The sequence below is a fragment of the Triturus cristatus genome, chromosome 5_1 (assembly GCF_964204655.1).
Source record: "Triturus cristatus chromosome 5_1, aTriCri1.1, whole genome shotgun sequence".
NCBI classification, from domain to species: Eukaryota; Metazoa; Chordata; class Amphibia; order Caudata; family Salamandridae; genus Triturus; species Triturus cristatus.
In genome coordinates this window covers 757,955,001-757,967,532 of record NC_140587.1, presented here as the reverse complement: position 1 = coordinate 757,967,532, position 12,532 = coordinate 757,955,001, and the positions used below count along the sequence as shown (strand labels likewise).

General features: G+C 43.2%; 1 protein-coding gene across 5 annotated transcripts in view; it reads right to left on the bottom strand.

The window, feature by feature from the left end:
• ZNF521 (zinc finger protein 521) overlaps window positions 1–12,532 on the bottom strand; it is a 685,278-nt gene that overhangs the window by 89,055 nt on the left and 583,691 nt on the right. For all 5 annotated transcript variants that reach the window (XM_085605733.1, XM_085605734.1, XM_085605738.1 and 2 more), the window contains one exon: window positions 9,961–10,076. In XM_085605733.1, the coding sequence (XP_085461859.1) occupies window positions 9,961–10,076 (116 nt within the window). The remainder of the gene's footprint in view (window positions 1–9,960; window positions 10,077–12,532) is intronic.

Here is a 12,532-nt window from a genome sequence, read left to right as displayed (position 1 = left end):
CTGTTTTGTCTGCAGGCGCTGAACAGAGATGATGGACCTTTCCAACCCACCATACACAGGAGCACTATCCAACATGCCTTCTGACACATTCTCATTATGGACTGCTCTGCTGATCTTGGCCCTCTGTGCTGTCTGTGTGTCCTGGCCTCCAATGTTGTGGGATCCCTGCTCTGCGATTGACACTCATCACTGTCCACATATTCTGGCAGCGGGGAGATGTTTGCTACTCATCCAGTAGGAGTTGGGTGATGGGTGGAGGGGTTGGTGGTGTTATGTCCTGCATGACCACATCAGTGTCAGTATGCCCTTCGGCTGCAATGGGACCTGGCTGTAATCTGAGTAAATGAATGTAAATAGTAAGTGTAAATAAATTGCTACAGTTTGGCCATAATGATGTTGTAACTCTGTTTCATGTGGTTGTGACTTGTTAACTTTGTAGGGATATGTTTAGGGTAGTAATAAACACACAGTTCAGCCTACAACTCCCCTGATGCATTGCCAGGGTGCGGCAAACATCTCAATGGAGCAAATCATGCTGTGTGTATGATATATGGATTTACTAAAATTCAGTTTTGTTAGGTAAGTAAAGGGAAGATGGTACCTACTCCCATCACACTCCATAGTTCCAGGGTCCCCTCTATCAGTGTCTCCATGGGAGTTGGATGGGGGTGTTTTAGTGGTCCTCCACCGGGTTCACATTCGTTGCCGTCCTGCAGGCCACCTTCTCCTTCGTATGAAACCTCAGGTCATACCACCTTTTGCGGATATCAGGGATGGTCCTCTGGGTGACTCCTAGGGAGTGCAACTTCTCCAGGATGCTGGTCCAGAACTGAGTGTTTTGGCTCTCTGGCACAGAGAACGAGGCCTTGCCAAATAGGTGGTCCAAATGGGCCACACATTCCTCTGTCAGGAGCTCCAGCTGCTTCTCAGTAAACCTAACTTTGTGCTTTCTGGACCCAGAGTACTTGCTCAGATCCTCTGAGACTATGGTCTTCTCCTTTGATGGTGCAATTCAGTGGCAGCGGTGATGCAGGGGCACTCCTTACTACCGGCAAAGGCCTCTGGGTTGTGGACACACACTACATTTATAAACTCCCTGGTCTGAAACCATCATTCTGCATACAGAGAGCTCCGTTTCCCTATTTTGCAATGTCCCAAATTGCAATTTACTAATAGCGAATGCGACTCCATAGGAATCACTATTAGGAAATCGCAGTTTACATACATTCTGTTTTGCGATTTCTATGGATTTTCTATTAGGGAATTACAAAATCTGAATTTCGGAGTAGATATGGGAATAAAACCCTAGGCACTTCCAAGTGTAAGTTTATCATTTGGATAAAAGTAGTAATAAACTATTTGCTCCTCATATTTTTTACAAACCCAAAACAAAACAATAAAATAAAACTGGCCAAAAAAACAGCTAACCGAGGCAGTTAGATCTGCTTTTCCCAGTTAGAGAGACTCCATATGAACTTACAATATTGCTATCATTACAGAGGGAAGGCTGAATGCCTGTCACATAAACTAAATTATAATTTGTATAGATAATAGGCCTCAAACGAGTACCTCGGGAGCTACTAGTAACTCACCAATACCCTTGAAGTACTCTTCCAAAGTGAAATTCAGCCCATTACATCAGTCAGAGAGTTTGCAGCCTTTGTAAATAGCACTGCTGCATGGTCCCGTTGGGAATGGAGTAGGATGTAGTACTTGTTCGCCCCTCTCTGATTTAGCCCATTAAACACTTAAAGCCCCTTTTTAGGTACCTTTACCTTCTGTGCTTCAGACACTGGGAAGTGGAGAGTAGGATACAGCCTTGGAGAAGGTCTCCCAGAGTGGCGAACCTCAGCAGTACTCCATCACAGTGCAGGCCTTGAGCTTCTGTAATCACCATCAGCACACTCCATTTCAGCTCCCTAGCTGCAGCTGTGCTCTGACCTGGGATAAGGCAGACATGGCTCTTTAACACTCGGCAGAGAGTGGCTCCTGCCTTAGTTTTTCAGCACCACTCTGCAGGGCCTACTACCAACAGGTATGTCTGGGGCCCCATGCTGGACTCAGTGAACTTGGGTCTGGACCTGCGAACAGTTCGACTATATCTTTGGGCCTTGATTCCCCCTGAAGATGAACTCTGCTGGATATGCGCCCTGGGACTTCTTTTGATTTAGGCTCCCTGGATAGCAGAGCTGGAGGAGCATCTTAGGGCACCAGCACAATCAGATTAGGGTCAGGGCAGGGTACCTGATCAGCCCTGCATCCACACCACTATGCAACATGTGCAGACATGGGTGCCATGTTGTGGTGCAATGAGTCTGGCTAGAGGAACAAGGTGGGAACGATTTTAGCAAAAAAACTTGTCTTGTACAAGCCAGTACACAAATCGAAAAACGAGAAAAGAGGATGGCATCTGGGCAATAGGGGACCATGAAAAGTAAAAAGATTTCAGCAATTTTTTTCAATCTAAGCCCATGGCAATGAACGCCTTGCAGACATAAGAGCGACTTGGACAACTATGATTGGACAGCTCTTTCCATAAAGCAGAGGGATAATCATGAGGCGCCCATTGTTATCCCTGAATTAAGGCAACCACAGTTAACCATGTCATTGGGGAAAACACAAGGACCAGAAGCCTTTTCATTAGCTGATGCTGGAACCCTCATACTGTGGAGGGTATGTACTCGATTGACTTAGTACTAGCTAGGCACATGATGGGAGCAGCAAAGCAATCCTTGGACTACATTGGAAAAAGAGGTAACCACCCCCTATTGCTCTCTGGTTAGTGGACTCTGGCATATCATTGTCATAGAACAAAGAACTCACAGTATAACCCAGTCTGAAAAGAAATTCATAGTCAAGCGGAAGCTACTGATTAACTATCTTTCTTGATGGGAGTTCACATACTTCACACCACCCCCAGGGTTTGGGCACTGTAGCATTTTGACTAACTACCCTGCAATATACCTGTAGGTCCGTGTAACACTTCTCAACATACGAACCAATGCTCTACCATCCACGTTTTCCCACAAAATGAAATTGTCCCATGTCTTCTGAAAAACCAATGCATGCATGATATACTGCATGACATAGGATGTGTCATCACTTCCTTCCTTCCATTGTTTGTTGCTGTATATGTGGGTGGAGTGGTTCATAGATGTCTGCATGGGATGAAATGTTTTAAATAATCAAGGCAATGCGAAAATGCTTGAACAGCTCAAAAATCCTGTTGCGCACCACTTGGGCACACCAATTTGATGTATTATTAAGCTAGCTGTGCAACTCATTTGTTGTTTTTGTTGAAAATGTTCAATACAAATATTTTGAGAAAGAGAAACAGCACTGGACCAGAGAAAAGCAGCTTGCCAAACTAATGTTATGGCCTGAAGCGAACACACAAACACGCTCTGTGTTGGCCTGCAGGGCCAGTAAAGTGAGACTATCTGTCTCAACTGTATGTCTAGCAAAATCAGAATGAGATTGGACATGTTGTAGGCCCCATTTTATCAGTCACTCTATGTTTGTGAACAATGAACTAGGAAAGAGACAAACCAGCAGTAACCACAGCAGAGTCACCTAAGAGTGGGCCGAGCAGGAGCCAGAGAGAAAATTTGTGACTTGAGTGCATGACCAGCCAGGAGCTGAGGAGAGCAAGGACTGGAAATAGAGATGACACCAAATTTGAGCTTTACTGTGCATGCATCTTTGTGTGTTTATGCATGTTTATACTGTTTCATGTGTCTGTCTGTATGTGTGCTTGACATTGTGTTTCTCCCAATAAACTGTGTTGTTCCCTGCAAGCTATGCCTGTTGTCATGAATCACCAAATACATGTGTTGCTTTTATTCATATGGGTTTCATCTTTGGGCAACTGTGCCCCTTCCTGGCATAAGAGTGGCCCTGGCATAATAGTTGTCACCCTTGACATAGTTTGGGAATTCTTGATTCAGTTGTGCACACTGGCAAACATAAGTGAAATATTTCAAGCGTAACTGCCCTCGTTTTTTTCACTCCTGACATAATGGGGGCCGCCCCTGGCATAATAGTGGCTATGAATAACTATTGTGAACATCCTGACCTTTTTGGTGTCCAGCCATGGCATAGTGGTGCCCCGGGTATAATGGTGGGCATTACTGGCATTGTATACTCATCCTTGTCATTAAGGTGAGCATCCATGAAATGTGATCGTAAAGGGTGGGTATTTGAATCAGATTCTGTCCATGTGAAGCATTAGTACATGTGAGTACTTGATGAAAATAACAAGCTGGTATCTGGGGACTGAATATTTACAGAAAATGAAAACTGGTATTTTGAAGCCAAAAATATGTATTTCGTTTGCTAGGAAAATACATGTATTTTCAGAAACAAATGTGTTGATGAAGATGAAATTATTGAAATTAATTAAACATATTTATATCTCCTAGCTGAATGGTAATGCAAGCAAGCTGGGTTCAGGAGACTTGTTGCATTGGTTTTGTTCTTTGTGTAAAACACCCCTGCTGATTTGGCGGTAATTTCATTAATCAAGTGAAGTAGTTGATAACGCTGTTCTGACGTTTCTACTGAAAACCCCACATGAAATATTTGGGTGAGCTCTTGTGTATTGTAAATGGATGTGGTCACTATTGTACAGTGATAAAATGTGTTATTAGTACAGGATGTTTTTCCTTGAGCTGCAGTAATTCTGTGTGTGTGTGTGTGTGTGTGTGCGTGTGTGCGTGCGTGCGTGTGTGTGTATATATATATCATGATCAAGCTCCCTGTGTGGAGCGAAACGCGTCATGGAGGACACTGGTCCGAATATATTTTTGCTTTTTAACTTTGGGTATTAAACTCTTGCTTTACCCACTTCTGATTGTGGACTGACTAATTTTGGGATTGGAGGCGAGAGGTCCGTGCTTACATTTCCGCCGTGAGAAGAGCGGATTGGACTATTTCTATTATTAGACATATATATATATATATATATTCACACATACTGGAAAAATCTAAGATTAAAATGACTTCATTGTTAGGAATTCCTACTTTACATCAACAAAAACTTTTTAATTCACTGAAAAACCCTAAGGTTAACGGAACATTATAGCTAGGAGAAAATGTCAGTTAAAACATAATATTTTTAACTAGCAAAGCCACTGAAATTCACCTATTACAACTATCTCAAGTGACTATAACTTGTGCCCTAAAGCATGTATATAACAATATAGGGCTTTCATTTTAAGCAAGGCATACATACTGGCTTTGTCAAAAGTTTGGAACACCAAAATACAAAAGACCTTTTGGCTTTAACAGGGGATCAGACAGCACATCATCATATACAAAGCAGACCTATTGGCTTGGTGAAAGAGTCACCATAATAATTTCTTTATAAACAGAATCCAATGCATTCTTTGTCAGTGCACACACATCTATGCTTATTAACAGTAATGGACTTCAAAACCTTTAAATAATGAATTTTTATACAAACCAACCATGAGCATGTGTTTGAGTCTTTTCTTAATGCTCTTTAGGCCAAACACTGCAGCAATAGGTCCAACTACAAAGAGTCCTTGCATTCCAGCAGAAAAGCATACCGCTCCAGCTTGTAGTGTTTTATAAACGATAGTAAGTTCTTCCATAGGGTCAGAGAGGGTGAACAAATGCCCGTTCCCCATAAAAATGAACTTGAGATGTCATTGACCATGTCATGAGTGATGTACTATGTGAAGTCTTAAGCAGTGCACTGCACAGGTGCGAGTTAATGTTAGCTCAACTAACTTTAACTGCTGAATTTCACTGGTTTTGTACGAGTCGAACCTGAGCCTAACTATAACGTCTCTGTAACCTTTGGTTTCTTCAGTAGATTTCTAAGGGTGATTTGTATTCTCTTTCCTAACTTTAATACTAATTCCTAACTATAACATCCCTGTTATCTTTGATTTTTTCAGTGAATTTCTATGGTTTTGTAATAGTAGCCATGTTTGCAGAGTGGTGGAGAAAGGGGGCTGGGCTTCCTACCAGCTCTCAGGAATCCCACAATATAGGACTTACAGGAGGTACCAAGCGGTTTTCTTGGCCCCAAAGTTCCCTTAGGGGTAAAGTGGGCTTCATCTCCTAACCAGTAGTGCACCAGGAGGAGCATTTGCAGAGTGGTGGAGAAAGGAGATGTGGCCTCCAAAGACCTCTTAGCACTCTCGCACTGTGTGCGACTTACAAAGGGGTAATTGGCCCCCAACTATGCCTCCTGTTACCTCCAGTAAGCTGTGTCTAAAGGTCCCATGGGAATTTACATGGGGAAAACACACTTTTAGGGCACCTCCCTTGAGTAGATTTCGGCCCTAGGAACCCCATCCCCTGGAGCCTGGCCTGTAGTGTGGGTGCCCTGGTCCCAACCAGGACACCCACTGCCACTATTCGATAAATAACAAAATTCATCGAAGAAAGCTCCAACCTCGAAACCACCCAATCCAGATTTTGCAGTAACCACAGCACCGAGACCGCTCTACTCGCCACCACAGACGACATCCGCACCCTCCTTGACCAAGGAGACACCGCGGCACTGATCCTACTCGACCACTCAGCAGTGTTCGACACCGTCTCCCACTTACCGCCAGACTCCATGACGCCAGCATACAGGGACCCGCCCTCGACTGGCAACACTCCTTCCTTGCCGGCAGAACCCAAAGAATCAGACTGCCACCCTTCCTCTCTGAACACACGGAAATCAACTGTAGAGTACCCCAAGGATCATCCCTCAGCCCCACACTCTTCACCATCTACATGACCCCCCTTGACTACGGAAACGCCCTTTACGCCAGAATAAACAAGTCTCTGTTCCACAAACTCCAGACCATACAGAACACCGCAGCCAGACTCGTCCTCGGCATCCCTCAACACAAACACATCAGCCAACACCTAAGAGACTTCCACTGCCTCCCCGTTGAGAAGCAAGTAACCTTCAAGATTCTCACCCACGCCTACAAATACCTCCACAACATCAGACTGCAATACCTCAACGACAGAATCTCCTTCCATGCACCCAAGAGGAACCTCTGATCTGCTGACTTTGCCCTCGCCAAGCCCTTGTGCATCCAAAGTGCAAGAAAAGGTGGAAAAACGTTCTCCGAACATCGCGGCCAAGGCCTGGAATGAGCTGCCGACCAACATCTGAAGCTCCTCCACCCTGCACATCTTCAGGAAGACCCTCAAGACCTGGCTCTTCTACTGACCGGAGCTTCCCCCCTCCACCAATACCTTGAGACCCTCGCGGGTGAGTAGCGTGCTTAAATCTGATTGATTGATTGATTGGTTTGATGGAGACTGCAGGGAATTCCTGAAGGTCCCTGTGGTCCCTGTCGGCTCCCTGCCTCCTGCAGAAGCCAGCATTGCCTTCACGTAGGGAACTTCTAACATGCAGCTCCTCGTGTGTAAAACCAAATTGTGCTCTGCTTTGAGCAAGCAAGAGCAAAATTCTCTCGCTGTTTGCTATGTCTTCAAGCCATAACAAACTGACATTGCTGGAGCCAGCCCTGAGGGGTGGTGGTCCCCAGGGCAATTATTGGTTTCTGAAGGCGTTGCCCCCTCCTTCGCTGGACACAGCCCTTGGGAGGTGATGGTCCCCTGTCCTTAATTATTTACATTTGTCCTGAGTAGGTGGCGAAGCACAGGGCTGCTGGGGTGTCCCACAGGCCCCCGCATTTATTTCACTTTTGCCCCAGGGAGGTGGTGGTCCCTTGGGCTGAGGGTGGGCATGTGCCCCTGCATTACTTTCTTATCTAGCCCAAGGTAGTTGGGGGTCACCGGGGCTGTGTGGGTTGCTGCATGAGCACCCCCGCATATTTTTTATAATTTTGTCCTGGGATTTGGCCCACAAGGGGGCTTCTTTTAAAAGATGAGCGGAGCCCGCACGTCTTTTTTTAAATTCAGTTTTGTCCAAATTCGCTAATTCTGCATGAATTTGCAGCAAAATTGAGAAAAAAATGCTTTTGATGCCTGGTGGGGTTCCTTAGTGACACGCGAGCATTCCTAGGGGGTCAGGCTATTCCTACCCTATTCCCTTTCTTTAGTTCTTTTATGTTTTTTCTGGGACTCGGCTTCAAGCAGAGTCCCAAGATGGCTTCCAACATTTCCTGGTTTCAAGTGCTGCCTGCCAAACCGATCTCAGCATAAGATTTGGAGTGTTCAGGGATCCTCAGCCTCCCTATATATACAACTGGAAATTTCTTTAAATAACTACAAAACTGCTGAAGGTGGGTTTGTCTTAAAGTGCTGAATGTCTTCTTTGAGGAGACGATAAGAACTAAGAACTATAATTCACGCGACCGCAATCCTCTGCTGATGACGTCAGATATTACATCACTGTATTTAGACACTTATTTACCCATGTCTTCTTCCATTAATCTTTAGCTATACATATATTACAAATATTTATTTTTCATAAAGACACATATGTCATCAGTGATGTAATATCTGATGTCATCAGCAGAGGATTGCGGTCGCGTGAGTTATAGTTGCCTGCACTAACTATAACGGGGGAATTTCATTGTTTTTTTACGAGTGAAATGTCCAGCTAACTATAACATGTGTAAAACCTATGGTTTTTTAAGTGAATTTGCAAGGTTTTTTAAATGCTAATTTGTAACTATAACGTGTGTGAAACCTATGGTTTTTTCAGTGAATTTGTACGGTTTTTTAAATGCTAAGTTATGTATTTATTAATGTTGGTTTTTTTTCAGGTTTTTCACCGTGCGCGCACCGTGAAATATATATATTTTTTAAATCGCGAGGTGCGCGCAACGTGCGCGCACTGTGGGCGCTCGGTGCACTTCGCGCACCTAGCACCCACGGTTCGCAGTGCGTACTGTGCACGCGCGGTGCGCGCACCTCGCGATTTAAAAAAATTAATTTAAAAAAATTCTCCCTTGGGGGTCCTTCTGTGACCCCCTGACCAAGGCTAGGGAGTCAGGAACTGTCCACTCTGCCCCCTTTTCACGTTCTCCACCTTTTTTTTCACCCCCTCAGACTGCGAGAGACAAAATGGCGGCCGACACTTCCTGGTTTCGACCGATTCGAATGTTTACCGACATCTGACAACCAATCAGAATTGCGCTCGCGCACGGCAGGGTGCGCGCACTGTGCGCGCACGGTGCGCGCGTATAGATATTGATATGCTTTTAAATGCTATTTTCTAAGGAAATACTGAACAGATTTACACCAGACCTGCAAAAGGCACTTCCTTGATCTTATGGCTACCTCTCTGCCAAATTTCACGTAATTCTGTTCAGCCGTTCGGGCTGCAGCTGCGACTAAAGGTCCTATGGAAAAATGCATGGGGAAAACGCGTTTTGGGACCCCTCCTTTTTCTCGGCACCCGCTTGACGAATCACCCCGAGACTTTCAGGGTAGGAGCTGAGCGGAGCGCCCCATTAGTTTTGAAAATTTCGCGAGGATTCGTCAACCGGCGCCAAAGTTATTCAAAATAGAATTTTGAGATTTCCTATGGAAACTAGGTTGTAACTATAACTATCTACTGGCGACCGCCAGTAGATAATATATATATATATATATATATAGATAGATATATATATATATATATATAGCTAAATGTACATTTACGTGATTTTAGGAAACATGTCTTGTCACACAAATATAATTTTTTTGCTGTGCATGGCTTACAAATATTTATTCTTTAGGTGTTTTAGAATGTGGTGTACATTAAATTGGATTTCACTGTCACCGATTTAATCAATATCAAAAAGTCAAGATTTAAAGTACCAGCACACACCAAGGTGCTTTTTCTGTTAATAAAAAATGGCTTCCGTGACTCAGTGCCCATATTTTCTAAACCCTGCTGTGCCAGTTTTCAATGCCCCTTTTCCTGTCATTCAGTTTAAAAAAGAATCATGAGCCTAAAAAGTCATAAAGTAATCTCATCCACAAACTTCATCCCCTTAGCACAGTTTACTGTTCTACTGTTTACTGTACCTGCAGCTCTGTTTGAAAGAAGAACTTCTGAGGACACTGTGTACAGTCATATATCTTGTCTTCTTGTCCATGGGCTGAAAATATATGCTGCTGCAACTTGTTTGCTTGGACAAACACTGAAATTACAAGAGAGCAAAATATTGATTAGTCTTTTTTCAGACAGGAGAGGCATTTTGACAAATTAATCTTTAGTTGGAGAGTTAAGAGTAAGTTACTTACCCAGTTAGTATCATTTTATCCATGATCAGTATTCTCTATAACTCTACAATCTAGAATCAGATACTCTCTGGTCATGCTACTATAGCCCTTTAAATATTCTGTGCACGCCATACTCACATCATCCTCTATATTAGGCCACACTGTTCCACCACACCTCAGTTTCATTTTTTCTATCCCAGAGCTCATGGTGCAAGTTCAGTCTAGAACCCAAAGAGATTGCATTGGGTTGTTTTGCTCGGAGAAGAATTCCTAGTTTGGCGATAACTAGTATTGTGGACAGGCTGTACACCATTGCCTATGGAACAAAAGGATGCAGCTAGGACTATCTCTAAAACCCATAGGGGCACATGAACAAGGGGATATCACCACCAGAAAGTATTTTTAGCAACGTTCTGATGGCGATTTGTCCTTGATATTTACAAAGCGGCATTAGACCACTTTTTGTGGCTTAACACTGCCTTGTAAATACAGCCCCTTTTCACGCATCACCTAGCATGAAAGGGGCGTGCAATGGCTGTTGCTGTGGGAGTTCCACCGCAACACCCTTTTTTAAATTTTTATTTTTTATTCATACCCAGCACTCTTATAAAATTAATACATAATTCATAAGAAAAAAGCTTTAGGACCAATAAATACATTCAGAGAGGTAGTTGAAAACCTATTACACTTTTCTAATAGGTAAATCAGGATCCATTTCTCGAAGAGAAGATATGATATTGTGTACCATGATAAAATTGGTGCTTATTTTTTCCTATCATATCAAATTCCATTCACATGTAGACCATTAAAAGATACTAAGAAGGTTACAGGCAGTATATACAAACAACAAGAAAAAGGTGCAGTTATACAGTATATATACCAAGGCTATTCCTACTAATTTAAATTTCCTTTTATAGCTAGATTGGTCTCATTACCTGTATTCTTGTTAATCAAAAGCCCCCGGCTTCACCACTCCATTTTGCTATACATGCCCATATTTTTAATCCCCGGCTCCTGGCTTTCCTCCCTCTACATGCATACAGGGCTGCCTCCTGTTTCCATATCCGTAGCAGTCTAGCTAACCACATCTGATAAGTAGGTGACGCTCTATCCTTTCAACGGGCTGTTAACATTATTCTAAAAATAGCTGTGCCTAAAAGGGGGCAATATTCTTGTTCTTTATTACACCCCAACGTGTTATCATATCCCAAAATTGCTAACGTAGGGGTCAGCTCGAGGTTCCTGCACAATAGAGTTTTCCAAAAGCCGAGGATCCCAGACTTTAGGAGGGCCAGTTCCCCACAATCATAAAGCATATGTATCAAGGTAGCCGGGCCCACCCCGCACCTAGGACACTTATCATCCACCCTTTTCCCCCATGAAAATAGCTTCGCCGGTGTAAAATAAAGATTAAATATGGTCTTATATAACTGAGCTTTTAAGGTAGAAGATATAAAACTTTCGGCAGATAATTCTAAGCTCCTATAGATGTCTGCGTCTGGATTATTCAATTTCGCTGCCCATAATGTGTCATTCTTTTCTAGATCATCCGGCAATGCCGCTAGTAGGAGACTATATATGCCTCGAATCCTGCAAGACTCACTTCCAATCTGATCCATTAGAGGAATCCTCTCAATCATCACCCTTGGTCTATATGCCATAAGGATACTCCTAATCTGTATGAATTTAAAAAACTGATTAGGGCACACCCCGAAGTGATGTTGTAATTCAGAGAATTGGGGTTGCTGTTTTCCCCCATAAAACTCTCCGATAGTGGTAACCCCTTTATTCTCCCACTCCCGCCCCGTAGTATCATAGGCATCCTTTGGGAAAAACGATGCAGAGGAGTATATTGTGTAACCCTAGGAATTTCCATGAATTTTAATATCTGCTTCCAGATCCTCCATGCACTCTTTATAATTTTAAACCGGACTTTCTTATAGTAACTTTGTTCCAATTCTTTTAAAAGAAGCCCAGAGGCCTTGCCTCCTACTGCCAGCTCAAACACTGTTGGAATTCTCTCAATCGTACCCTCATTGCCATTCCTATCTATCTTTAGTAAGAAGGATATTTCATGCAATAAGGCGGCCCAATAATATAATGTGATATTTGGAGCAGCCAACCCTCCTCGATCCTGTGTCAATGTCAAAAGCTTCATAGACCTCCTCACCTTCCCATATTGCCACATAAAATTGGAAAACATAGAGTTGATACTTTTAAGTATATGATCCTCCAAAGCAAGCGGAATTGACCTGAATAAGTATAAAAATGTGGGCAAAACACTCATTTTCAAGACATTTTCCCTCCCAATAATCGATAAATGCAGTCCATTAACCCTCTTCAGTTCTGAAGCTAAGGTTTTAACAAGTGAATC